General features: G+C 36.4%; 3 protein-coding genes across 14 annotated transcripts in view; 1 reads left to right on the top strand and 2 right to left on the bottom strand.

Moving 5' to 3' along the window:
• Positions 1-392: 392 nt before the first annotated feature.
• On the bottom strand, positions 393-6,756 carry FAM229B (family with sequence similarity 229 member B). 4 transcript variants are annotated; one of them, XM_057489498.1, is made up of 4 exons: positions 6,622-6,756; positions 3,584-3,686; positions 1,783-1,913; positions 393-605 (listed from the first exon to the last, which is right to left on the bottom strand). In XM_057489498.1, exons 3-4 carry the CDS (start codon positions 1,905-1,907, stop codon positions 470-472), a joined length of 261 nt encoding a protein of 86 aa, XP_057345481.1. In that variant the 5' UTR covers positions 1,908-1,913; positions 3,584-3,686; positions 6,622-6,756; the 3' UTR covers positions 393-469. The 4 variants fall into 4 exon arrangements, with proteins under 4 accessions (XP_057345481.1, XP_057345483.1, XP_057345484.1 ...); XM_057489500.1 differs by having other exon boundaries at positions 3,584-3,683; XM_057489501.1 differs by lacking the exon at positions 3,584-3,686.
• Positions 6,757-6,787: 31 nt separating this feature from the next.
• On the top strand, positions 6,788-22,628 carry TUBE1 (tubulin epsilon 1). Of its 5 annotated transcripts, XM_036902993.2 has the most exons (12): positions 6,788-6,935; positions 7,034-7,107; positions 7,679-7,731; positions 10,135-10,192; positions 13,272-13,387; positions 14,697-14,818; positions 17,913-18,100; positions 18,313-18,485; positions 19,239-19,379; positions 20,928-21,068; positions 21,675-21,849; positions 22,127-22,628. In XM_036902993.2, the coding sequence occupies exons 1-12, from the start codon at positions 6,911-6,913 to the stop codon at positions 22,283-22,285; spliced, it is 1,425 nt and encodes a 474-aa protein (XP_036758888.2). In that variant the 5' UTR covers positions 6,788-6,910; the 3' UTR covers positions 22,286-22,628. The 5 variants fall into 5 exon arrangements, with proteins under 5 accessions (XP_036758888.2, XP_036758890.2, XP_057345478.1 ...); XM_036902995.2 differs by lacking the exon at positions 7,034-7,107 and having other exon boundaries at positions 6,800-6,935; XM_036902992.2 differs by having other exon boundaries at positions 6,802-7,107.
• The window catches only part of CCN6 (cellular communication network factor 6), an 18,472-nt gene continuing 13,068 nt past the window's right edge, over positions 21,418-26,821 (bottom strand). The window contains exons 4-7 of one of the 5 annotated variants that reach the window (XR_005028275.2): positions 25,164-25,357; positions 23,998-24,150; positions 22,350-22,516; positions 21,418-21,836 (exon numbers count right to left, since the gene is read on the bottom strand). Coding sequence is in view for 3 of the 5 variants with exons in the window: in XM_057489496.1 (XP_057345479.1) it covers positions 23,869-24,150; positions 25,164-25,357 (476 nt within the window). In the remaining 2 variants the exon portion in view is untranslated. Of the gene's footprint in view, positions 21,837-22,349; positions 22,517-22,536; positions 24,151-25,163; positions 25,358-26,591; positions 26,656-26,821 lie in introns of those variants that run through there. The other 4 variants (XR_008992906.1, XM_057489496.1, XM_036902999.2 and 1 more) reach the window with 4 other exon arrangements.

Raw genomic sequence — 26,821 nt, 5'->3', positions numbered from 1 at the left:
CCACTGGGATCCATTTCTAACCCAATTTAATTATTCCTGGGCAAAGCATTATCACAAGATATCAAGCCAGAAACAGACATAGGATATTCAAGTGAAAGGATTCACTTAAGTCACAACCAAATATAAACAAAGGAAACCAGCCTAAAGCACATTAAGCATTTTCAATGAGCCCCTCATGGTTGATAATCAAGCTGGATTAAGCACCATCTTGAACTACTGATATTAATGATCCACTGTGAACCAAGATGATATTGTCTAAGGTGCTTTCTATTCATGAAGTATTATTCTATCTCATCTATAAAACAAAACTGATAGCTTATCACTACACGTTTTGCAGACTACGTTTCTATCTTTTCCTACTAAAAATAAGTACTTCCACTGTTGTCATCATCCAAAGGCACTACCACTTTTATTTGTTCACCAGGTCATAAGATGATCCTGGCGCACTGCCCATGACCTAGTCAAGCCACTACAGAAGACTCAGTGATGCTATTTCTGGTGCCTTCTTGCTGTTCTGTGCAGGCGGCTTCCGCATTGTTGCATAAACAGTGATGGGAACATTAGTTATTGTCAGGCAATGGCTTCCAGGGCATCTATGGAGTTGTCTGAATAAGAGAGCAAATGTCATGGAGTTTAGATGCTAGAAATTTTTTCAGTGCACTGAAGTTTGAATGCATATTCAACCATTTTAAATCATTTTGAAATCTTTGAATGTCACAAAATAATCATAGCATAGTGGCATTGAGGAGGCAGACACTTTAGATTTAGACTGCAAAGAAACTGTGGTTGTTGCCACACATTTAATCACAGGAAGTTCCTAAATAAAAACATAAACAAATGTTCATTTTGAAAGGTATGCAACGATTGCTAAATGGCAAAAAGCAAAGGCGAGGAGTGCATAGTTGTAAACATAAGTTATAGTACTATGACAACTCATATGTATATGCACCTTAAAATCACTTCAGTGATTTATAAACTATAGAGTACGTGTGGAAGAACATAGAACTGAACATACTATTCCACATACTGTCCAAATGTTGATAGAATCTCAGGTTTAAAAGAGCCCTTAAGTGAAATCTAGTCCAAAGATGCATCTAGTGCTTGAATTTCCTTTCCAGCATACGAACTAAATAATCATCCAACCTTAAATATTTCTAAAGACAAGGGCTTGGTACTTTCCAACATGGCCTATTCCATTCTTGAATAACTCTGATTTTTAAAGTATCTATTTTATTAAGTTTAAATCTGTGTTCTAAAAATTTCTAAGCCATAACAAAACAAAAAATGTACTATTTGGTGTTTTGCTATGTTAAACAACAGAAAAGTAGAACAAATCCTATTTATTACATACTTTTCTTAAATTAGGCAAAAATGATTTTGTTTTATATGTTATTCATACTATATCACATTCTACCAGAGGTCAAATCAAAGCCAAAGTGACACTGAATCTGAGTTCTAAAGCTTCTTTATAGCTGTAACTTTATGCCTAGCACAATGCCCTGCACATAATGGCATTGAACATTTGCTTGTTTAATTGAATATTATCTCATCTGAAATTATCAAACAAAAAAATCTAGCTAAAAATTTACAAAAGAAAAATTGGTCTATCATTAAGGACCCTGGGATCTGTTAACTGTAATTTAACAAAAACAATGTTTGTTAATACTAATTTAATAACAGCAATGTTCCTGGGCTTTTTTCTTGCTGATATTGAACATAAGCTAAGGCTTACATTGATAATGCCATTACACATTTCCAGTTGTCAGGATAAGAAGACTTCACCTGGTTGGGGACATCTCCTTCCCCTTACAGGCAGCACTGGAGCTCAGCCCAGGTTCCAGTCCAATCGAAGAATCTCCTCCTTCCAGTGGAATCCACCTTGGCCGGGTCCCAAACCAAAAAGGCATAGTTCACTGAAAACCCAGATTAAAAAGTGAAAATAATGGGTGGGGGACAGGGTGAGTTGTCTTCAAATAGTTCTTTTTTATGTTACTATTTCATTACAGGCATATAGAAACATTCTGAAAATAACATTTTTAAATATCTATTAAAATGTATAAGTACTGCATTACACAACTCTCACTTACATACAATTTTAAGTCTTGCAACAAACACAAAATAGCCACTAGATAGTAGAAGTGGACAGTGCCCTGTGGTTAAAATCACTGAAGTCCCAATTCAATTCGCCTTTAAATGGTTGTTACAAACAACAAGCTCAAGTCCCTACTACCACCCACCCCCACTGCCTCTCTTGCTGTCTGAGCCCCTCTCTTCCTTTGAAGTACAGACGAGTTTCATATCTGCCATGATATCTTCAGCCAGTCCTTCTGTTCCTAGTGATAATATTCATTCCCACTGCCTCTCTACATTCAGAGTGCATTAGTTAAGAAAGTGCCTTGGGAGCTCGACTGACTATATGATCTTAGGCAAGGTACTTAACCAGGTATGTTTCTCAAAGATAAATTGGGAATAATGCTATCTACTTGCAGTGTAATAGTGAGGATTAAATAATACATGTATAGTGCCTAACAAATAGTGCTCAATAAATGTTAACTATTATTACTCAGTAGATACTACTGAGCATTATTAAATATATACAAATATACAGTAATGTACATATATGATATATATACAATATATATGATACACAAACACGCTCCGAAAGTAAGCTGCTTACTGACTACTATAGCCTCCGCGTAGAACTTTTCCCCACCCCATTATTCCCACCCTTTACTTGCCGGGTCCAACTCACTAAGTCTGAATTTACATTTCACTTTCTCAGAGCAGCCTTCTATAACTGCAGCCCCCCCACACACCGCCAGTTGTATAAGTTCCCATAGCACTCCATTTCTGCTTTGTAACAGTTATCACTCTCACTCAGGATTTTTCAGCTGTGATGCTATTAACATTTGGGGCTACATTATTTCCTGTGGGGGGAGGGAGGAGGCCATCCTGCGCATTCTAGGCCATCTTGCAGCATCCAAGGCTTCTATCCACTACATGCTAATAACAATCTTCCCCCAAAGTTGTGACCCTGACATATGTCCTCTTGGGGAGAAGTGGGGAGATTGCCCCCAATTGAGAACCAGTGCCTTCCTTTTTTGTAAATGTTTTTCTTCATCATTGTCCTCAACCCCATTCCATGTCTGGCTTTGTCACCACTGACCGAATCCTTAATACCTAGAACAGTGTCTGGCATACAATGGATAATTAATAAAGTCTATCTTGTATGAATTTGCATGTCTCCAACAAAAGAAAGGAAAAAATGAAAAATGTCTTTTAACTGTTTCTTATGCTTAGTACAATATTCTACACCTAAAAAGTAAGTGTTCATGTGCTAACAATGAAACTAAATTCTTAAAGTTTAGGAATTTGAGTATTATATAATGGTTTTTATAGACTGTATCAATTATCAATGGTCAATGACAAGTTAGTAAAACCACAGTAAAATCTATGGTTTAATATAACTATCTATCTTTTGTAGGTATTAAGTTTCAGCTACTTGATCAAGGATACATACACTTACCAAAATAGGCCAAGTCTGATTCCTATTGAGGTGAATAAATCAGTTGTTCCTGCTTACCTTCCACAGAAGGCTGGAATTGCCAAAGGAGTGACGATCAAATGTTCTAGTGACAGCCAGGAATTATTACATCAGAAGATTCCTTCACATAGTTTCCTACCTGCTGAAGCATAAAATGTCACAATTCATAGCTAAGTTATGATGACTAGATGAGTCTAAAAGAACCTAATTTTCTTACTGTGTGTACCCTCACCCCCAACACACACATTTTGTTTCTTGCCTGGTACCTAAATAATTCTTTCTTTGTTCTGAAAATTGAGTAACTAAACCAGCATATATTTCTAATATTGACTGTTCTATAGAAATTTTTCCATGGAACATAGTATATCCTTTTAATCTATAAATTTATCTTCTTTTATTATTTTTAATATTAGTAAGGACATTTTTTCTTCCATTTGCTGTGTACTGTGTTTCAGGGCACTTGTTAATTTAATGTTGAACCACCTTCATCTCTTTCATAAATGTTTCAAAAAGCTCTTCTAAGAGCTTTAGTACCTTTGTCCTTTGCCACAATATTCTCTGTCATCATATCAAGCTCTTCTCTACATCAGTAATTTGATTTTCAGCTCTTGTCTGCTTCTTCATGCTTCTAATTTCTCTTTAGTCCTTTAAAATGTCTTCACTTTAATTTCCTTTGCTTTTTTATCTCCATTTTAGTTCATTTATTCCTCAACTATTTATTGACTACCTATAGTATACCAGGCAAGGTTCTCAGTACTAAGGATATAGTAGTGAACAAAGCAGCCAGACTCAGCCCTCATAGAGCTTACTTCTCAATACATTATGTCAGCATTTGTCTTTATGTTCCTCATTACTGAATTCATACTCTTAAGTGCCTCTAATGCACAAAGAATGTATGATGACTTTTGTGTTTTTCCCCTTGGTACAGGTTTCATCCAGGTCATGCATGTCACCCATCTCTTGCATGCCATTGCCTTTTCCTTCCTTTCTGTCCTTCCTTCTGCATAATTTTCAATTATTTTTTTCTCTTGTTCATATTTAACATATAAAATTCTGCCCAGTATATTTTCTTAGTGTGGTAGTCAACTATGGCTCCAACATGACTGCATGCCCAAAATATCACAGCTTCAACCACATTTTTCTTGCTCATCTCTGCTGTTCAGCTGATCTCTACTTGCTTCTCCTGGGTCTGACTAGGATCATCAGGAGTCCACATTTCAACTAAGATTCAGACTGACATCTAACCCACATCTTCATCATGTTTGAAACAACAGCCAGTTTTTCTTACGAAGAGCAACACAGTCAAGAGGCAAAAGCATGCAAGCACATCTAAAACCCCTGCTAATTTCATTCCATTAGCCAAAGCAAGCCACATGACCAATCCCAGAGTCAATGGGGCAAAGATGTATTCTTCTATACCAGGACATACTGCACAGCCATGTGCATAGCAGGAGAGTAAAGAATACTCCAGTCTGCCATACTCTGCCATTGTGCGAGTAAATTCTCCTTGACTTCTTTCTTATCTTAAACCTGTTCTTCCACTTTTACCTAGAGTTTACAAGGTCCTTTTTTTCTCTTTCACTGTATTTATACCTGAGGAGGTGAATTTGAGAGAATTCCACTAGAGCTGTCTGTAGCCTTCCAGGATGGCCTGGATTCTGCTTGCTCTTCTGAAAGGTTGTTGAGATCTCAGTTCATCCAATTAGGAGTGTCAGATTTATTACTTCAGTGTGGACTGAGGTCCTGGAGTGGCTGATATATAAGGTTCTACTTTACCTCTTAGGCAGAACTGCCTCTAATTCTGATTCTCTCCAGACTGAAGTTATTAAGGAGACTTGTTAGAACTTTAACTTTGTTCCTATGCATAACCTCTCAGGAATAATGACTGAGAATGAACCACTGGTAGATCTCTGCAGAGGCCAGAACACCAGCTGAGCCAGCTCCACAGACTGACGCAGACCTACTTACATTACTGCCCACAAACTGACCAAACTTTGCAAATTTTGGAAGCCCCAGACTTTAAGACTTCAACATCAAGACCTGAACTTAAGTGTTGGAGGTACCCAACTGCACCTCCACCACCAATTCTAAGCTCAACAATGAAGAAGAGTAAAATGCAGCAGCTGCAATCTTGATTAAAAGTTGCCTATTAATCACAAGGCATATAAGTAGTAAGGTGAAAGACTTCTAAATGGAAATGTGGTAAAGCCTCAGCACCATAAATCACACAGGGCAATTTCAAACTTATCAGCTATCAGAAAAATGTAGTATCAACTATTATTTGTCTTGGTGGGGAAATAAAGTGTTCCAATCAACCGAACATTACAGTTATTACCACATATTAATTGCACATATAATATTTTTAAATGTAGAATGCTTCCTATGATTTTGTAGTTCTTGAGAACTTTTGTAGAAAATACTACTTTCATTAAAGAAGTGCTTGAGTCCTTAACTGAAATCTGGTCTAAACTGATTGCCAAGAGTTTACAGTATTTTTCAATCTTTGACAGTTTTAAGGAGTTGGTAATTTTCAGGAATGCCCGATTTTTCCATCTTCGCCTCCTTTCTCCCGTATGAACACTGCACATAAATCAAATGCATAGTTTTAATTTCATCTCCTCCATCACATTCTCATTCACTGAATCCTACTGCACTTAGAGTCAGCACAACACAATACTGTTAAGTCACAGTTTCCTTGAACAGGTCATGTTTCTCTCCAATTAGATTGTGGGCTTTCTTGAAAACTCCAGAGGGCCTAGCAGTTAATTTCGGGTACACACGACTTCAACAGGCACCGGTCTGAGGCGCCGTTTTTGTCAAAGCGAATAACCCCTGGTTTCGGTTGTACCCTGACACTCTAGTTGTCTGGGGTTTCTTTGTGCTATGCGCCGCTCATTTTCCGTGAGCACAAAGGGCTTGTTGGATGGAGACCCTAAGGCGGCGTTCCGAGGACGCCGAATAAACGTGATTTGACCCACCGCCCAGGGTGTGGAGGCTGGGAACCAAGACTACACCTCTCATAGTCTGTAAACGGCTTTAAAGACGCGTTTTAAAATCCCACTCCAAGGTTTAGTTACCCGCCAGTTGCCCCGGCCTTCGGAGCTGCCGCCGCTCAGAGATGTTGACAGGCGGCTCGCATTTGCCGCCGGCCGCCCGGGCACCGTGATAACGTTCAGACGCCTGTGCCTTCGCGCGGCCTTCTGACGAAAAATGCTAACCTGCGCCTAGGGAAGAGCCTCGCGACGGGAGCGACTTGCGGCAGCAGCGCGGCTTACGGCCGCGTCTCCCGGTCCGAGGCGCAGTTGGGGCCCAGGCGGGTGCGGAAGCGGGTGCGGGCTCCCCGGGGCCGGCCCGCCGCGCCCCGCGATGACTCAGTCGGTGGTGGTCCAGGGTAGGCTGCACCGCGCGGGTGGGCGCCGGGTCACCGCGGGGCCGAGCGGCCTGGGCCGTGCCTGATGCCCGTTCTCTTTCCTGTCTCCCTGATCGCAGTGGGCCAGTGCGGAAACCAGATCGGCCGCTGCTTCTGGGACCGCGCGCTGCGGGAGCACGCGGCAGTCAACCAGGTGCGGCCGCGCCGCCCCGAGACCCCGCGCGTTCCCGGGGCTCAGCCAGCGAGGAGCAGGAACTGCCCTGCTCGAGCTTTAGCTGGCCGAGAAAAGTTGTACGGGATCTCATTAAAGAGCACATTACTGTTTAGGTGTGTGTGGGCGTTAGACGCACACGGCTAAACACCGGCCGGAAACCTGAGTCGGGAGTTAACCAAATTCTCGGTCTCACCTTTATCAGGGTTCTTGTGAAGAGGGATGAGATAGTGTATCTGAAAGTTCTCTATAAAATAGGTAACGTGTGGTATTAGATTCCTTAGTAAACAGCTTTTAAAATGATCACCAAGAATCCAGAGAAAGCTTCATTAGATGCGTCCGTTCTTCAACACCCTCTGTTGAACTTAATACAGATCTCGTGGCGTTTACCCTTCTCTAGATTGAAAAAAATCACTCAAAGCAGTTTTATGATAATTTGCTTTTTCCTATAACCACATACCAGCAATTACAGTACTGTGGGATTATTAAATTGAAAGGATTTCATTTGGGGAAGAGGCAAAACTTAATCAATTGTATGTTTTTTTCTTTTTAGAAAGGAATTTATGATGAGGCAATAAGCAGCTTCTTTAGAAATGTGGATACCAGGTAAGATGAAATTAAAGTCTACCGCATAGCATAGAAACGATTCTTTTCATGTCAACACCTTGGGAGACAGTTCCTCAAAGGACAGTAAAACGTTGGTAACGGTAAAGTTGTCTAGCTTTTTTGTTTTTCTCATTATGGAAGCATATTTATTATTATTATTATTCCTCAATATCCTCATGTCATTATGCAGAGCAGGAAACAAGTTTCCTTTAAAGGCCATATTAAGGAACAAAATAACCTTCAGTAAACCTTTTAACTTGACCTTGAAATAAAGTTTTACTAAATGAATGCTGAAAACTGAGGGGTTTTGCATTCAGTAATGGCTAACTTTTGAAAGAAAAATACAGTGTTTACATTTGCGGTCAGGAATATTTGCCCTGCAGAGTCGAATGTGCTAAAAAGGAGTAAAGCAGTACTTATTGGATTACTTTTGTTTATTTAATAAAGAGGATATGTAAGTATTAATCTTTTTTCTGACAGAGTAATTTGACATTCAAGGTAATCTGTAAGCTTTTAATATTAAATCGTTAAGTTCAGGCAGTTAACAAAATACTTAATAAAACTAACCTGTGCTGGGCTTGAACTGAAAAATACATATTTAATACCCAGTTTTAATCTAATTCAATAAAAATTTCAGTTCTAATTTGAATTGGTTGGGTGTTTGAGGCAGTTATCTCCTAGGGAAGGCTAATTATTATTAGTCTGCACTTCTTGGTGGATTCCAGAGTTTAACCCTAAGGCTTGCAAACTCAGAAACTTTATTGATACCTTGAACATAGGTCCAGTGCCCTTCAGTGCAGGCAGATAAAGAGGATGGAAAATTAAAAAGCAGAAAGTTAATGTAGTAATTGACATGAGGAAGTATAACTCAAAAAAGGCTAGGTAACTCATTTTCTTTCCAAAGCACATTGTCTTATGTAGGAAATCTACCTGAAAAGCTAAGTCATAGAAGGTTGCGTGGTGACTGTGGCATCAGACCAAGGGAAGTTAGGTGTATACCTTAATAACTGGTATCATTTTATTATGTGGAGACATCTGTCATAGAGACTGGTTTCCCCCTTGTTTTCAGACCAGAACATCCTCTCCTATAAATAACATTAAGAGACCCAAGTTTGCTGAGATGACCCATGAGCGTTACATAGTTGAGACACAACCTAAGAGCTGTTCGACTGTTATTAAAGTGACTTTACATACTATGGTACTCCCATCTGCTCTGTTTTGCTTTAACCTGAGAGCATTCTTTTCCCAGCATCAAGTTTGGGACCAAGGGGACAGGGGCTTGGCATCTTGTTCTTTCCTTATACCATCAATACATGCAGCATCTGTTCTGCTAATACAAAAAAACTTATTCAAAACCAAGAGCACATCTTTGTGTACACTTCTATATCTACTTGAGGAAATGATCATACCTTTTTAATGGTATTGCTGGAAATTTACCTATCCCAGGGGTTGGCAAACCTTTCCTGTAAAGGACCAGATGGTAAATATTGTAGGTTTTGTGAACCATAGGTCTGTATCCCCTCTACTTTGTTGTTACAGCATTAGTGCAGAAATAGTGCATAAAACAATGGGCATGGCTGTATTAGAATAAAACTTTATTTGGGAAAATATGCAGATGGTCACATTTGGCCCAAGGACTATATAGTTTAGCAACCTCTGACCTATAGCATCATTTGCACGCAGTTCAGCATCCATTCATGTATTCTGTCTTTTTGTAACCTGTGTTGACCTGTATCCTGTGGTTGGTCACAGGTGTAGTTACTTTGGTATCTTATGTTCAGTGTGAAATTGTAGGAACTGCCTTAGGTACTCGGTGATAGGTAACAGTTTCATCAGTTGAAGTTTGGCTACAACAGGAAACCTCATTAATGATGGCTTAATAAAAGTGTCATATAAAGAAACCTGGAAACCGCATGTTCTGGGTTTGTAGAAGTGGCTTAAAGACCAAGATACAGTCTTATCATTTCATTATTGTCAGCGTGTTAACTTCTTATGTTCATGTTTATTATTTCGTAACAAAAAAATGTCAGCCTCCACTCCAGGAGTCACATCCATATTCATGTTCAAGGTAGGAAAAAGGAGTAACAGACCCCCCAAATGCATCTGGTCATTTTTATCAGAAAAGCTTCCCAGACTACCTCCCTTTTATCTCTTCCCAAACTGGAATATATGACCAGCCCTAATGACAAAGAAAGCCAGAAGTAAGTACCTTACTTTTCCAGCCTAATGGGAAGTAAGCAGGGGAGGAGCTGGGGAACAACTCCTCCTTTGTTGACTTTTGTGTCTGCCTCACCTGGACTACTTAAAGTAGCTTTATTGTATAAATGGTAGTTAACTTTATTACTTGATAGTACTGTAAGCCATGAAAGATCTTACATCCTCTTCTCATTTTTTATTTTTCAGAGTGGTTGGTGATGGTGGCAGTATTTCCAAGGGGAGAATTTGTTCTTTAAAAGCACGAGTAAGATACATACACCTGGATTCTTACATTGCATGTGTTTGTAAAATAACTATACTTCTGTAACTATCATGACAGTAAAATTTTAACTTCTCAAATTTCCAAAAAAAAGTGTTTACTAAAGCACATTTACTGTAAATATAACTGAGCAGACATTTGTGTCTTCCTGAAACTTGAGGGGGAAAATTTTGTGCTTAAAGTCAAAACACTGCATATTTAGCATATTTTTTCTAAGTGTTTTCAGGGAAGTATGTGTCCAGATAAATAATAACAAAAGGAGCTTTCTTAACTGTAAACCTGAAATACCAATGAAGGTTAATTTTTTGTTTGGAGATAATGGAAGATTTATATGCATCAGAGTTACTACTCCCAATACAAAGCATGGACCCAGCCACATAATGAATATATACCATAAACATGTAAGACCTGAATAAAAGTACTTTACGTCAGTAGCCTATATTTAGTCTCAATCTCATTCCAACACTTCTCTTCTGTGATTCTTTATAACAAACTTTTGTTGATCAGTAATCTTTGTTGCAAAAACACAGGCAGTTTAGATGCTATGAAAGTGAGACAGTAAATATCAGACCTGGAGTAGTGGCTGAATGGAGAGCAAGTGTTGTGGTACTTGGGAACCACCTCCTTGTACCTGTGACCTCTGATGTCCTTGGAAAACAAAATTTAGAGTAGAGATTATATGCTTGTAGGCTATTGGGATGAAATATACTCCATGCCGTGGAGTGCACTTAACATCCCAGTGCAAATCTTACTCAGAGAAAAATAAATGTTAACATTTCCTAGACCATTACCAGTTTGAGCTCCTTCTTACCACCAAATCAGTGAGCAAGGTGGGAGGTAAAGGAAAACACTATTGGGAAAAAATAAATAAGTATTGCTGTAGCCTTTGACTGTTGTTCTAGAAAGTACTATTCCATTTCTCCCGAGGAGTCTTGGTGTCATGTGGCTATTGCTCATTGACGAGTCTAGGTTGCCAGATAACTTGGTGGTTGGGATCTTCCACTCTGTGCTATCTTAGGTTAACAGGCAAATACTCAAGATTTTGTAAATCATGCATTACAATTAAGGGAAAGCTGAGGCCTAAAAACTGTCACCAGTGGCTCTGGAAGAAAATAATAAACAACAAATCCTCAAACAGTTGTGACTCCAGAGTTTGGATGGCTAAGTGAGGAACCCAGAAAAATTCCTCCTAATTTTAATGAATTTTCAAGGGAAAAACAAATCGAAGGCCTGATGTGACTAAGGAAAGATGGGTAGAGTCATACCTTCCAATATATAACTGGGTATGTAATTACAGTGCTAATGCTAAGTGACAGTGAGGGATGATGCTATCAAATGTGACTTCAGGAGCTACTGAATGTCACTTTGTATTCTGCATGTTGCTTCCTTCACCAGATTGCAGGGTAATTGAGGATGTGCCTTAAATGTTTAATCTTCTACAAATCATCTCAATAAATCTAATTTATTGAGGCAGTACAAGCCAATTATTTTTATAATCTTTCACAATGTGCAGTGCTACAATTTGCCCAAATGGTGAAAGTCCCTCTTAATGTGATTGATTAGGTATTGAAGGCAGTATTCAAGGTAAAAATTGTATATTATCAAAAATATCTTTGAAAATCCCTACAATTGCCAGTAGATAACCTTATGTAGTCCTGTGTATGTAAAGTGTATATGTATAGATTGCTGCATATAAAAAAGCACATTGTAAAACATAATTTCATAATCTCTCTAATGTACTGCTATAAAATACTATGTGATGTACTATCATACATTTAGAAGTACTTTTCTAATATACTGTGTAATAATAATAAATTGCCAGCTTACACTAGCGTAATTAACTATTCCAATGACTGAGTTCACAGAATTTAAGTGAACATAAATTGTATTCCACTATAGTCAGTGCTCTATAAATATCAAACTTGACTGTGTCTCTTTGGTAAGGTAGTACAGCGTAGTTTGGTGGTTAAAGAGTGAAGATTCTGCAGCTAGCCTAGCCAGATGTGGATCTCAGCTTTACCACTTAGCAGCTCTGTGATCACAGCCAAGTTATTAACTTCCTAGGCCTCAGTTTCTTCATCTGTAAAGTGGGGGTAATTAAAGTGCCTGTGCATGAGGTTGTAAGGATTAAATGGATGAAACATTTAAAGCAGGCAGGACAGAGGCATGCACGTAGTGCTTAACATTGCATGGTCACAAGAACTGAAAAAGCACATAAGCCAAGCACTTTCTCTGTGACATGGAGCCAAAGAGTTAATAGCTTTGTAGTGTTCACTAAGGTTACTTCCAGGTATTTTTTCAGCTTTGCTTTTTTGTTATTTACCAATTTACTTTACTTTTTCACTCTTCTTCCTCACTGTAAAGTATGAAACTGGGAGTAGCGGACTTATGATCCTCTGCTGGGTGATCCCTACTTATATTTTGCTGTATTTCCCTCCAATCTTCTAATTTTCTTTCCATGGTTAGTATTATGCTTTATATTCTAATTTTCTTCTTAGTAATAGAAGTTACCACCCGTGTCAGCAAAGACTGTGGTAATGAGTTAGATTGTTTCCTGTGGGGGGGGACCCTGCTGACACGGTTGTCATCCGTCCAGTGCTTTTGTTCTGCAAAGAGTAGTAAGTTCACCGATGTGGACTGGGCAGCTGTGGGCAGCGGCTCCTGAGCAGCACAGTCGTCCCTAGTGAGCAGCAACTTTAGGCTACATTTATTGTGAATTTTTTTCTGATTAAGGTTATCTTGTAGATTTCTGAGACCTCGTTCTCAAGAAATTTAGTCACATAGGCACATGAATAAAAGAATTGTTAGAAAATCAGTTGAGGGGATTATTCAGTTCCCCACTTGGTATTTTGAGGATAAGGGTTTAGAATCCATCCTTTGGTTGGATTCCACCTTTTGAGCAGTGAAATTATTTTGTAATTACTATATATTCTACATAAAGATTCAAATAAAGATTTGATTAAGCCCAACGTATAAAAAGAACTATGCAACTTTTAACTCATAAATTCATTTACACAGTGACTAAAGAAAAATATGCTAATGGAATTGTTTTTCTCTTTCTCAGGCTGTCTTGATTGACATGGAGGAAGGGGTAGTAAATGAAATTCTGCAGGGACCGCTGAGAGATGTATTTGATAGCAGGCAGCTCATCACTGACATTTCTGGTTCAGGGAATAACTGGTGAGAATATGCTGAATGTAAAAACTGAAGGTTATCTGAACAAAATGAGCCATCTTTCCTGCATTCTAATTAGGTACTGTTGGCATGAAAGCAAGATAGAACTGGCCGTTCCTGACTTTAGGCCTTTCAGCCCATTGTCTTTTCCTTGATTAGTGGTGGTGGTGCACAATTTTTGGAAGCCACCTGTATCCTAATTACTTCTTTTTTTTTTTTTTAGAAAAAGATGAATCATGAAATGTTAGTTTATTAAATTCCTCATTGTAATTGTAATTGATTCTTACATAATACTAAATAGTGACTTTTTTTTTATATACTGCTCTCTCAGCAGTATTATTTGACTCTTCAAGTTCTCCAGTCAGTCAGATATAATAGATTTCATACAGACATGCAAGCCAGACAAGTGTCCCAGCATTCAAGCTCAGCCTCTTCTCCTTAATAGGAAACAGCGGCAAAAATGGTAATTTAAAATTTTACATTGAGACTTTTTTTGCTTTTTTTTAAATTAAGTGGTTCCTTGTTATTTGCAAATCTAATATTTATTATTTTAGCTACTTGTAGTCAGCCCCTCAGGTTCATAATGTGTAGTGATGACATAATTCTACCATAGCATGAATGTGAATCTTGTCTTCAGGGAGACTCATTTAAGGAGATCTACTTACTAAATAAGTGAGTCCACCTGACCACTGCCTTGTTGTGTAACTTATTCTATAACTTTTGAGTTACACCTAACTGCATATTGGGGGGTATCATTCTTATTTTTTAATTCATCATAATGATACCTGCAAATCTGGGCAACCAAAAAGGCTTGCAGAATATTAGTTTTCTGTGTGCCACTTCATCTAATAATAACATATGACCAATGTTTTTTTCATATTTTAAGTAATCAAAATAGGTTAGTTTAAAATTTTTAAATGTCTTCCTAGTTCACCATTCCACTTTTTCATACATAAAATTCACTGCAATCAGACTTTAAATGGAGATGAGGAAAACCCATCTAACTGAAATACTGTTCTGTGTAATTATACCATAAGAGAAAAATAAGACAAATTGAGGAAACCATAAATATCCATTGATAATGAGCTATCTCAGCAGAATATTTGAGGATAATAGGTATATATGTTAAATTTCTGCCTAGTATCTTTGAGATATAATATAATTTATTGATATGAAGCAAGAATAGAATTTACTTAACACAGTAAAAATACTTAAATTCAAGTTTTTCTATAATCTTTCCATTTAGATCAGAAATAATAAAATTTTGAAATAACAAATGCAAGGATTTATTTTTAATCTATATTCTTTTTTCCAGGGCTGTGGGTCACAAAATTTTTGGCAGTCTTTATCAAGAACAGATTCTAGAGAAACTCAGAAAGTCAGCAGAGCAATGTGATTGTTTGCAGTGTTTTTTCATAATACATTCCATGGGAGGAGGTAACGTTGTTCACTCATTTGCCCATAACTGTGTGAAAGCGAAAGTAGAAATTCATTTTGCAAATGTCTTGTCTCAGAACTATGCTCGGTAAAGTAGAACTGTTAAGAGTTTGTGTGTTTATGAGTGTATGTACCTAACAGCTTTGTTGCTTTTTATGAAATTGTTTCACTATTGCCATTTTTAAAAATTAAGCCCTTTTAAAACTAAATAGAACTGAATCTGAAAATTTTTTTTCTTCTACCTTGAGTTTCTTTTACAAAATTTCCAGCTACATTGTAGAATATGTGAGCTTTTTGGGAATGCTAACTTTCTCCCAAGAATTTGTTTATGCAGTCCTGTATCCTAACTAGAACTAAGTATTTCTGGCATGTTCATTAGGTATGCTTGCAAAAGAATATCAGTGCTGTTTCTTTAACCAACTTGAAACCTTTCTTGTGTCTGACAAGAGAAATAAGTAAAAGACATCCTTTTAGTCACTCCCCTGAATCATTACCTACATGGAAACTAATTGCCCTGAACTCGAATAAAGGGTCTGCATTGCATTCCTTCCAGGGAAGCCTGCACCTTGTAAGGGAAATATTTTAACCCCAGTGTTCCATGATACAGAAATAGATCATAATTTGCTAATTTCAAAAAAGGATCAGCCAATTGTAAAAGAAAAATTTGCCATGCTCTTTTTCTCCAAATTGAGATTAATGTTGACTTTATATTAAGCAGGTTATATGCAATTGATTTTTTTTTTTTTTTTGCAATTGATTTTTTATACAAATCTATTATTAGTATGATAGCATTTTTAAATTACAGTTATAATTTCTGTATAGCCATGCCTTTAGAAGACCACCATAATCATTAAATTAAGAAACAAATTTTCTTTATACTAATATAATTTGCAAGTTTGAATACATTTTCCAAAAAAACAAACCAACTTCATTTATAGTTTATTGTAGTGCCTTTTTTAATCCCTATATACTCAAAATCTCAGATTATGCTTTATTCATAATTCACTGAAAATGGCAAAAATAATTTAAATAATAGTGAAAGTTAAATATAAAGGTCTCCTTTCCCACATCTAATCCCTAGGTTCTCTTCACAGGCAATCAAGTTTGCCAATGTCTATCCTGTCCTACATTTTCTATGCCTGTTAAAAATGTGTGTGTATGTTTTTATATAAACGAAATCATGAAATTCATATTATTCTGTAACTTTTTCACTTTATATCTTTCATGAATGTCTTTCAATCTCAGCTATTTCATAGAATTCAATTGTGTGAATATATAGTTTAAGTCAGTTCCTCATTGGTACGTGTTAAATTGTTTATGATGTATAGTTATTACACATAATCCCCAGTGAAAATCTACTGCACCAATCTCTGTTCATTCATGCAATGTTAGCTATAGGCAATATTGCTAGAAAGGAAAGTGAGACCAAAGAATATATGTATTTTAAATTTTGATTGATATTACTAAATGTCAACCTACGTTACTGCACCAATCCATATTAGCAATAATTTATAAGAGTTGATTCCCACAGTGTCACCAACATTGAGTATTATGACATGTAAATCTGTCAAAATTATATTTAGTTTGCATTACTTAGAAGGTTGAGCATCCTCACATCTTTTTGCCATTTGATTATGAGTTACATATTTACATCCTTTCCCCATTTTTCTGTTGCATTATTCATATTTTTTTTGTTTGTTGATTTGTGAGACCTTTCCATCAACTATGTTGAAGATTTTTCTTAGTTTGCCTTTTTAAAATTTATGCTATATATCCATAAGTATGTATATATATATATAAATTTTGTTTATTTTTAATGGAATAAACTCTTCTACAATGGCTCATTTTTTAAATGCATAGAAAGTTTTCACTAAAGGTTAAAAACAAGGAAAAAATCTCCCTTTCATCTTAGTATTTTTAACATAGCCTTTTAATATTAATCTCTAGGGGTTAGAGCACTGGATTTTAAACTTCTTTTTCCCATTTTTTTCATCATCCAGTTTTTTATTGGAATACAACTGAAAAACCATTAGAATGGTTTCTGGCGTACAGCATAGTGATTTGGCAATTATGTACTTTCCTAAATGCTCACCACTATAAGTGTAGTTACTGTTTGTCAACATATAATGGTATTACAGTATTATTCCCTATGCTATACTTTTACCTCTGTGACTAATCTGTTTATAATTGGGAGTTTGTACCTCTTTAGCCCCTTCACCTATTTTACCCACCCCTGCTCCCCACCTCCCTCCCCTATGGCAACCATCTGTTCTCTGTGTTTACGAATCTATATAAACTTTTAAAAAAATGAGAACAGCAAAAAAATACATTTTACATCACAACCCAACATCTACAAACACACAAACTGGGAAAAATACTCAGGAAACATTACTTACCCATGCTGCATTGGACACAGCGATGCTTCCTTTGTTTGATTTAAGAAAAGAAAATACTGGTCCTAATCTAGTAGTTTCACAACCCAGAGTTTGAAAAACACCAGGTTAGAGGATTCCAGTTTCTCTAAGTTCTTAAAAACTTCTGAGTTTATGTAAACGTACCTCTGTGTCAGAAAGCTATTGAGTGGGACTCCCAGAGTTTCTGCTTTTTAAAAAGACAGTGAAACCGTTTCCCATTTGAAATTTTGTACATTCAGGGTGGTCACGCTTAATTTTAAATGACTTTAACTCAGGGCTTAAGTTGCTTCATGTCTTAATAGTTCTTCATTACTAAGGTCGTGTATATATATATATATATATATATATATATACACATACACTACACCAAAATGTCAAGAGAGTTTGGTTTTAAGTTGCTTAACATCAAGTGTAGGCTAAGTTCTGACTTGAATTCTTCACTCTTCAGTAAGTTCTTTTGACATCACATAGATGTAACTTAAATGTGAAAAAAAGTAAAATACAGAAAGCCCTCCCAGCCTCACAGTGAGACCCAGAAATGGAATTCAGGACTTTAAGCCTCACTACCTTTGTCGTCTTCATTTCCATATCTGATATTAGATTAGCTAATACATAGTCACAGGAATATGTCATATTCTGAACCATTTATGCTGTTTTCTTTCTGAAATCTTAATCCTTAGGAACAGGATCTGGACTCGGCACATTTCTTTTAAAGGTGCTTGAGGATGAATTCCCAGAAGTTTACAGATTCGTGACTTCAGTTTATCCTTCAGGTGAAGATGATGTCATAACGTCGCCTTATAATAGCATCTTGGCCATGAAGGAACTTAGCGAGCACGCACACTGTGTGTTGCCCATTGACAACCAAGTAAGAAATGGAATTGAAATTTATGTAAATTATGTATGTAATTTATGTCTTGTTAATGCTATGTGTCTCTATGAAATACCTTTTCACTTTTCAACCTTCCCATCTAAGAGAAAAAATAAGTTCGAATTGTTTTTCTCCTTTTCTTCCTGGTAGAATGTCATCTGTGTCCACTTTTCTTAATAACTTTTCTCCCAATGTTTTCCCCTTAAAAGTCCTTATTTGACATCACTAGCAAAATTGACCTTATGGTGAATTCTGGGAAGTTGGGTACAACTATAAAGCCAGCCAGTCTGGTGACTTCAAGCGCTGGGACGTTTAAAAAGTGGCAGAAGCCATTCGATGCGATGAACAACATCGTGGCAAACCTGCTGCTCAGCCTGACAAGGTAACCCTGCTGGCAGTGTGCTCAGCACAGTTCAGAAGCCACTGTGGTGTGGGTGGTGCTTTGCCATACCATTTGCTGCTTATTCTAAGCTAGGAGCTTCTTAATTCATTTTGTCTAGTGTTTTCAGATCTTGGAGTGACAGACCAGAGTTCTAATTTTGGTCTCTCCATACAAGCATTTCCCCAGGTGTAGTCCACGGAATACTAATAGGCATTAATGATAAAAGATGTGCTGGTGAGTACCAGCTAATCTATACATTCTCATTAGTTGGTCTAAAGTATTTCCTGGACTTTGATCTAAAAGATTGCTTTGGCATTATTATATTCCAAATTATAGAGCATAGTAAACAGACCCTTGAGGAATTTGGTAAAGTTTATAGAATACTTAATTATTGCATATGTTAAATTATTGCATATGTTATAATTGCGGATGCATATTGCATACTGCATATGTTAAACCCAATCTAAAGTATGTTTTAAGATATTTTTATATGTTTAATGAGCAACTGAAATAGTGTATTGGTTACACTTCGGGTTATCCAGAAATAAGAATTGCTATATAGATGTTGTGTTATATTTTAATTATCTTTACACATGATACATGTTCATGATTGTAAATTTCGCTAATATAGAAAAAAGCATATATTCTCTACTGAAGAACAGTGTATGAAAGGATTTTAGAATGCCTTCTAAATAAAGTTACAAAGTGTATAGTTTAAAATTAAATTTTGTTCTCATGCTTTAAATTTTTTAGCTCTGCCAGGTTTGAGGGGTCTCTTAATATGGACCTTAATGAAATCAGCATGAATTTAGTTCCTTTCCCTCAACTGCATTATCTGGTGTCAAGCCTAACACCTCTGTATACACTGGCAGATGTGAACATTCCTCCTCGAAGGTAAGGCATAGTAACTTCATTCCAGTTACTTGAGAACTTGAAATATTTTTTAAAAAAATCTTTGAGAGAAAAGTTCATAATAATTCTAGTTATTTTCTTCATGAGAAACAAAATACAATTGATAACAGCCTTTTTTCCATTATACAAATGCTGCTTTATTTAGAAGTCATTGTTTAAAAATGTTAATGTTAAACTATTTGAAATGTCTAATAACTAAATTTTTAAGCTTAAGAAATGAAGGTATGAGTTTTATTGAAAAAGATTCACAGGCTTTTAAGTCTGACAACTTTAAGTCTGAATCCTAGTTATATTACTTCATAGCTACAAGACCGTGGGCAGGTGACAAACTTCTCATTTGGTTTAACTCATCTGTAAAAATGAGTCAGAGTACCCATGTCACACACTTTTTGGGTGTTAAGTTAGAGTATCTTTTAAAGCTATTGTCACAGTCCTGCACTAGAAAGCTTTCAGGGGTTACTCTGTATGGCACTTTATATGTCATTTCCAGAAAATTTTGTTTTGTAACCATCTGTCATTTTAAAGCATAAAACATATATTGATTTACTTTACAAATGTAGTTGAAAGATATTCTTCACATATACAGTGACACTGAGCTTGGAAAGGTCACACTGCCACTCACAGTTGGCTGGGGAACAAGCTCCAGTCAGATTCCAAAAGAGCAAAGTATGTAATGGTAAAGTAAAACCTAGATTAAAGGTCTCTTCTGTAATTACAGTTTTGGTGAGATGACAGTGCTGCTCTGAGGGGCTATCACGGTGATACCCCGTTTCCTGCTGAACTCTTGGAAAACCTAACTAAGCATTTTATGTGCACAGATGTTCTCTTCCTTTTTCTTCTTTAAACGTGGAGAAAATGAGGCCATGACATTTAAATCTTTCTGTAAAAAGACAAAAACAGATGGCCTCCGTTTCTCTTTAATCCTTGCCTCTTTTTTTGGTGTTACCCACATTGTTAAATGCTCACCCCATCTAATGCAGTTACTGTCTGTCAGCATAGAAAGACGTTACAGAAGCATTGACTATTCACTTAAAAATCTCCCTTTTCCAGGAACACCTACAGAGTTTCAGATTTCATAGGCGAGCCAAACATTGCCCTTTTAATTAAGAATAATTGACCTCTTAATTATTCTTAACTAATTTACGATAAATTCTACAAAGTAATCTTAATGTAGGCTTTTAATTAGTTTTGACAGTTCAGAGGTAGATAACTGTACTGATCAAAGTAATGACAATTTCAGAAATCTGTACTACCCAGAGCTCACGAATGGCACTTTTGTAGCTTCCAGAAATCACCAATATATTGCAGAGCTTCTTATTCCATTAAAAACAGAAGATATTGTATGATTTCCTCCCTTCTCATATTTGTCATCAAGGTTGCTTGGATAAATGATAGCTGAGATTTAGAACTTAGTATTTGTGTGTCGAGTTTATATAGATATATAAACTTACTGATAGATGACTATCTTTTCATTTTATAGTTACAAATAGAAAAGTAACATTTTGTATAAACAGTGACTCGTGTTTCTAGGTTGGATCAGATGTTTTCAGATGCCTTTAGTAAAGATCACCAGCTAATGCGGGCTGACCCCAAACGCAGTCTTTACCTCGCCTGTGCCCTCATGGTTAGAGGAAATGTACAGATCTCAGATCTTCGCAGAAATATCGAAAGGTTTGATTTTATGTTTTTCAAGATGTGTTGTGTACTGCGTGTAGTAGTGTAGCACAGTAGTCAGGACAGCCCCTCTCTACATTCAGGTAATGCCACTTAAAAGTGTGACAGGCAAGCTACTTAGCCTCTGAGCCTTATTTTCTCAAATGGAAAATAAGAATAATAGTAGTTATTTATGAGTATTGAACGTTTTATTTTCTGAAAGTTCAGAAAATGTAACTGCTGTTACTGTTATTACCACCAGTGCTACCCCTGCACTGCGTCTAAGTTTGTTTTACTGTTTATTGATGGTCTATTTTTAGAAAAACTGCTCTATTGAATTACAAAGTAAGGAGAATTACGCTTTCACTTTCTTTCATCCCGATTTCTAATGTTACGGAATCTGTTCCTAGCTTTTTGTATCCCCAGTCACAGCCAATGTACTGTCCTCCTCCTCAGAGCTCAGACTGTACCACGATACTGCCGACAATAAAAATAACTTACATCATAAACTAAGCAATTAGAATAGTACAGCCAGTAACATCCTACTTTCACTAATGTGGTCTGCCCCAAAATGGCAAGTGTTTTTAGTACCTTAATTCTTACCTTTGAGTTTTTTAATCTCAGATTAAAACCTTCTCTGCCATTTGTCTCCTGGAACCCAGACGGCTGGAAGACCAGCCTGTGTCCAGTGCCGCCCGTGGGCCACTCCCACTCACTGTTAGCCTTAGCAAATAACACTTGCGTGAGGACTGCCTTCACAGAACTGAGAGCGCGATTCATGAGGCTCTACAAGAAAAAGGTAATTATCAGTATACCTTCCCGACTACATGTGTGCATGCTAATCACACAGTTACAACCCTGCCTGCCATGTTCATTGTACTGATTATCACTGAAGAGGATAGGACTACTCAGACTATCTCAGTGAGAAATCTCATAAATTTGTATGATTTGAGTCCTCATTTCTCTTGTAAAGTTGAGTGAACTATCATTTTAATAAAGAATATTTACATTATAGGATAGTAGTATATATTACATTTCTTGAAAATGGTCAACATTATCCAGTTTTTTATTTATAGGCTCATCTTCATCACTATCTACAAGTGGAAGGGATGGAGGAAAGCTGTTTCACAGAAGCTGTGTCCTCTTTATCAACACTCATACAGGAATATAACCAACTGGATGACACAAAAGGCATGCCTATAGAAGATTTACCTAGACTGACCATAGCTATGTGACAACAGAAATCCAGAAATAGTTTTTACTTTTTCTTAATTTCATATTGTTTTTTGGTCACCTTACCTTTCTTGTGATTCAGAAAGCCCAGTTTGTGTTTTTTGTATTAGGAAGTATTTTTATCTAAAAGAATGGTTTCCATGTAATCATAATTTTCTTATGTTGCCAGTGTGTGAAATGAGTGAAGTCCTAGTATCTTCTTCAGACATTTATCTTCAGGAAGTTCCCCTTTTCTAAAATTGAGAGAATAGAGTTCTTCAACATTTTGCTTTATTTATCATCTTGTATTTAGGCATATTTTATAGTGACAATCGTTGTCTTCAATAAAAATCTTATACAGATGTATATTTATGTTTATTGATAATTTATGTTTTCATACTCTATGTATGAGTCAAGAATTCTGATTCTTCAAAAGTATGTACAGGTTGTAGAACACAATATAAATACTTGTCTGTGTATCCAGGAACGTCCAGGACAGGTTTTATGACAACTATTGAGACTTTCTTTTTGGTTAACAGCTTGTTTGCACCCAGAATAAAAAAATTTACATTTAACATGTATTTGTATTAAATTACTTTTCCAATATAATGCTTTCTTTTAAATCAAACCAGTTGATTTTTTTAATGATGTCCATATTTTTAAATAATGCTACTTATTGTTTGCTAGTCACCATTTACACAAGCAAACAACATTAGTAAGCATAATACTTTCTTTCAACTTTGCAGTAAATCTACAGTCTAGTCAAAGTGTTTCAGTTACTATAATTTCATTTTATTTCTTTAACATTAATTTATCCTTAATCACAATTTGTATTTCAAATCCATAGGTGGGTTTATCATTTAAGGAAGTAATTTTTAGGAACAGTTTATTTTCAAGCCAAAACAATCTGTTGTATGCTTTCTTCATTGTTATGTTTTTTAAGTTTCTTTTAAAAGTAAGTATACTGCTCTTGGTCTTTATCTTGGAAAGATAATTTTTTACAGTACTGGTATCAAAACTTTTAGATTACAGTTATCAACAGTGGCCCAAAGAGTTATCTTTTCTCCTTCCAAAAGATACCTTCTAAATCGGTATTTAGGATAGAGAAATGGAAATTATAAATATATTTATTGTTTAATCTTATTACTATTTAAGGTTTAAAACAGAGTCTTGGTCACCATATAATGATTATCTGACAAGAGCCTAGGCTACATGTCAAAGTAGAGATAAAGTTTTAAAAATGTAAGCTTTTCACATATCTTCAACAAAGTATTCCTTCCAGATTATTTTACAGAATAAAATGTTTCCTTGTAAATTGTATGATTTTTCCATTATGTATATGGAATACATAGAATCAAGTATCTGCATTATACAGGTATAAGATACATTTTAAAATAAAACATTCAATTTTAAGGTTTTCAAATTTTACATACATTTTTAGAACTTTCTAAAAGCTTCTAATGCCTTTAATACAGTCATCTGAAAATAGGTAGGCATTCTTACTGTTTTAAACCAATAAAGTAGATTTATCACCTTTTAAAACCATTCTAAATTTTTTTATATAATGACATGGTTGCCAAACAACTTTTCCCACATATGCGTAGTTTCATAGGATTTTAAGCTCAGAAAATATATCTCCTGGATCTCTGCAGTTTCTCTGACATACACAAGATGTAATCCACAGCATGTTCCAGTTAAATGACCCTTCATTTGGGCATTCAAATTGAACAGTTACCATTTTAGACTTATTAGGGACACAGCATCTCTTATCCAAGCATATCCCACAGAAAGTGGGTTTGTAACTCTGAGTGCTTGAGCATCCTGAAAAGACAAATTTTTCAGCCTTCAAGAGCTGGAAAGTGGGTTGGCACGTTTTTCCTTTGGGGATCTGAAAAGATACATAAGTTATTTTTAAAGTTTGATTATAATAGTTTAGGAAAGTGATCTTATATAGAACATTTTATAACACAAACACAGGTAAAATCATTTTCAGGGCATTAATCGTAGCTGCTTAGTGACTTCAGCACCCTCTTTCCTACCTTTAAAATCCTCTCACCAGAGATCTGTCCTCCCTGTTCTTGTTCCACAATATTAGAAGACTACTCTATGATTTTTGCTAGCTGCCTTTCGGTTAGTTCTACAATAAACGAAAATTTGTTCTGTTTAATATCAAGGGCCATGTCCTAGCAAATTCCCTAACAGCTCAGTTTTGAGTGAATGAATAAATGGATGAATACCTTAATCCCTTTAAAATTGTATTGTCCTAATATGACACGTAATAACGGGCATGAGAATGGTTTTGTAGTGTTTCTAAACTCACTCTTGAGGCAGTCATCTTGCCTCATTCTGGAAGTAGGACCAGCCCTGGTTATACGCAGCAATGTTATTCTATCACAATCCTTTGGCAAGTTTACTGACTAAGCACAAAGCATTTTGAAATGGTGTGGTTCTACCTACAAGTTGGTGATAAATAACTAAAGTCAGAACTCTTGAATATAATGTGTGTTATAATTATGTAATAACCAAATTCTTATCCATTGCTTTGACTCTACTACATAAAGTGAACACAGAAAAAAGATGTTAGATCTGAAAAGGACCTGCTCTTAGCACCGTAGGTAGTAGGGTACCACAGCACATCAGGCTTTTCAGGACCCACACAAGTAAGCTGTTAGGGTATCTAGAATGAACAGGTTAACATTGCCTCTCTGCTTGGTAAAATTTTCCCCACAAAGTGCAGTTAACAAAGTAAATATCTGCTTTCTCTGAGGTATTTTGACCTTGTGAGTTACAATGTGATTTTATAAGAACCACTGTCCATTCCTCTAAAACACATTCACATGCATTTTTTCAGGAATCTCTTAATACTGAATTACAATGAAGTTAAATCTAATTATACTTCACCTTTACTATTTTTGATATCTTAGTGTCACAAGGCTGAATATAACACAGTCTTTTCTCATTTCTCATTTCACAGTTGCTGTTCTCGTTGGTCACCCTGTTAGATATTCCCATCCCACAGGTCCTGGAGCAAGGTGTCCACTTTGTTGCTTGCACAAGACATTCTCTTTTCCAAATAAGTGGGAGATTCCTATAAGCTAAAGTAAAGGAGGGAAAGGACATGTGTAGACTTATATATATGTACTCGTGTAGACAGAAAATTTTTAATCATGATTTTTAAGTTATTTGTTAATGTATCTGAACCCTTATTTTTAGATAATGTAATTCAGAATAAAATAAGCCTATGGTCTAATTCAAAATTCTGTCCTTTTCCCAATCCCTGAATTGCCTTTCAGTCAAGTGTGACAGTCCTATTTCTTGGGAGGAATAAAATAGTTTCTTTGAACCAGTAAATGTGCCCATTTGCTTCTTTCTGCTTAGCCTGTCCTCTGAGTACTAAACTTAAGTGTAGGTACTGGGTACTTGCCTTTTCTCTGGCTCTTACCTCACGCTTGATACTATTTCCAACAGTCAATGAAATAGACACAAGTAGGTTTAGGGAATTCAAGATCTTAATCAGAACATTGTGGTCTAAATGTTAAATTTCATGACATTAAAATCTAAAATACAAAGGTTGTATTTGAGAATTAGACTATTAAATCAGTTATTCCTGCCCACACCACACACCCCGACCACCAACCAATCTATTTTTTTGGAAAACTCTACATTACACTGAAATTGTCTAAATGATCATACACTAAGTCATGACAAATATGTAACCTGTTCTCTTCATTCAGCTTAATTTATATTCCCTATGGTATCAGGTCTGTGGTTATTATCCCCATTGGCTTAGCTATCTCAAGTCACTTAAAAAAAAAGACTGGGGCATGAATAGATGAGATGAATGGATCTCTGGTAGGTGGGTAGATAAATGGAGGCACCTCTGCTGCCTGGGCTTAGGAGAAACAAAGGGAAGGTGGTGAACACTGAGACTATAAAGGAGGGTATGATCTGCCACCCCCTTGTCAACCCACTGGGAGCTCCTTGTTCTCATAAATAAATCTACCCCTTAGTTCATTTTAAGCAAACTGCATATTGGTTTACTGTCTTGGCATTTCCTTAAGGTTAATATGCATCCTAAAATGGATGCTTTGGGAATAAGGTTGGTGATTTGTGTCTGCGGTTGAACAGAGCAAAAGTGTGGCTACATTACTCCTAAAAGTCAATTTTTTAAACTCTAAAAGAGCCCCCAAATGCCTTGATAGGAAATATCAGTCCCTTTGAAGTACACGCTGTCTTTGTGTACAATGGCTACCGCTCTCAGTGTTATTAAGGCAGAACCTTGCATTTGCACAGACAACGGAGGGAGAGGAAGCGGAAATGTGAAGATACCTGGAAGGCAGGCAACAGTTTAAAGACCTCAACGCAGGAAGCACATTAAAAGCCTTGCACACATCTGCAATAAATAAAGGTATGTTAGATTATCATATTACCAATAACCCTACTTAAAGTTAAGCCAAGAGCTGCAGCTCAGGAATTTGTTTAACATTCATTAAAAAGAAAGAAAATGAGAAGAGATTTTTAAAGTAGAAGTTCAGTGTTTGGTGAGCAGTGAGAAAGCA

This window comes from Manis pentadactyla, chromosome 12 (genome assembly GCF_030020395.1).
Source record: "Manis pentadactyla isolate mManPen7 chromosome 12, mManPen7.hap1, whole genome shotgun sequence".
NCBI lineage: Eukaryota > Metazoa > Chordata > Mammalia > Pholidota > Manidae > Manis > Manis pentadactyla.
This window is presented reverse-complemented; position numbering and strand designations above follow the sequence as displayed.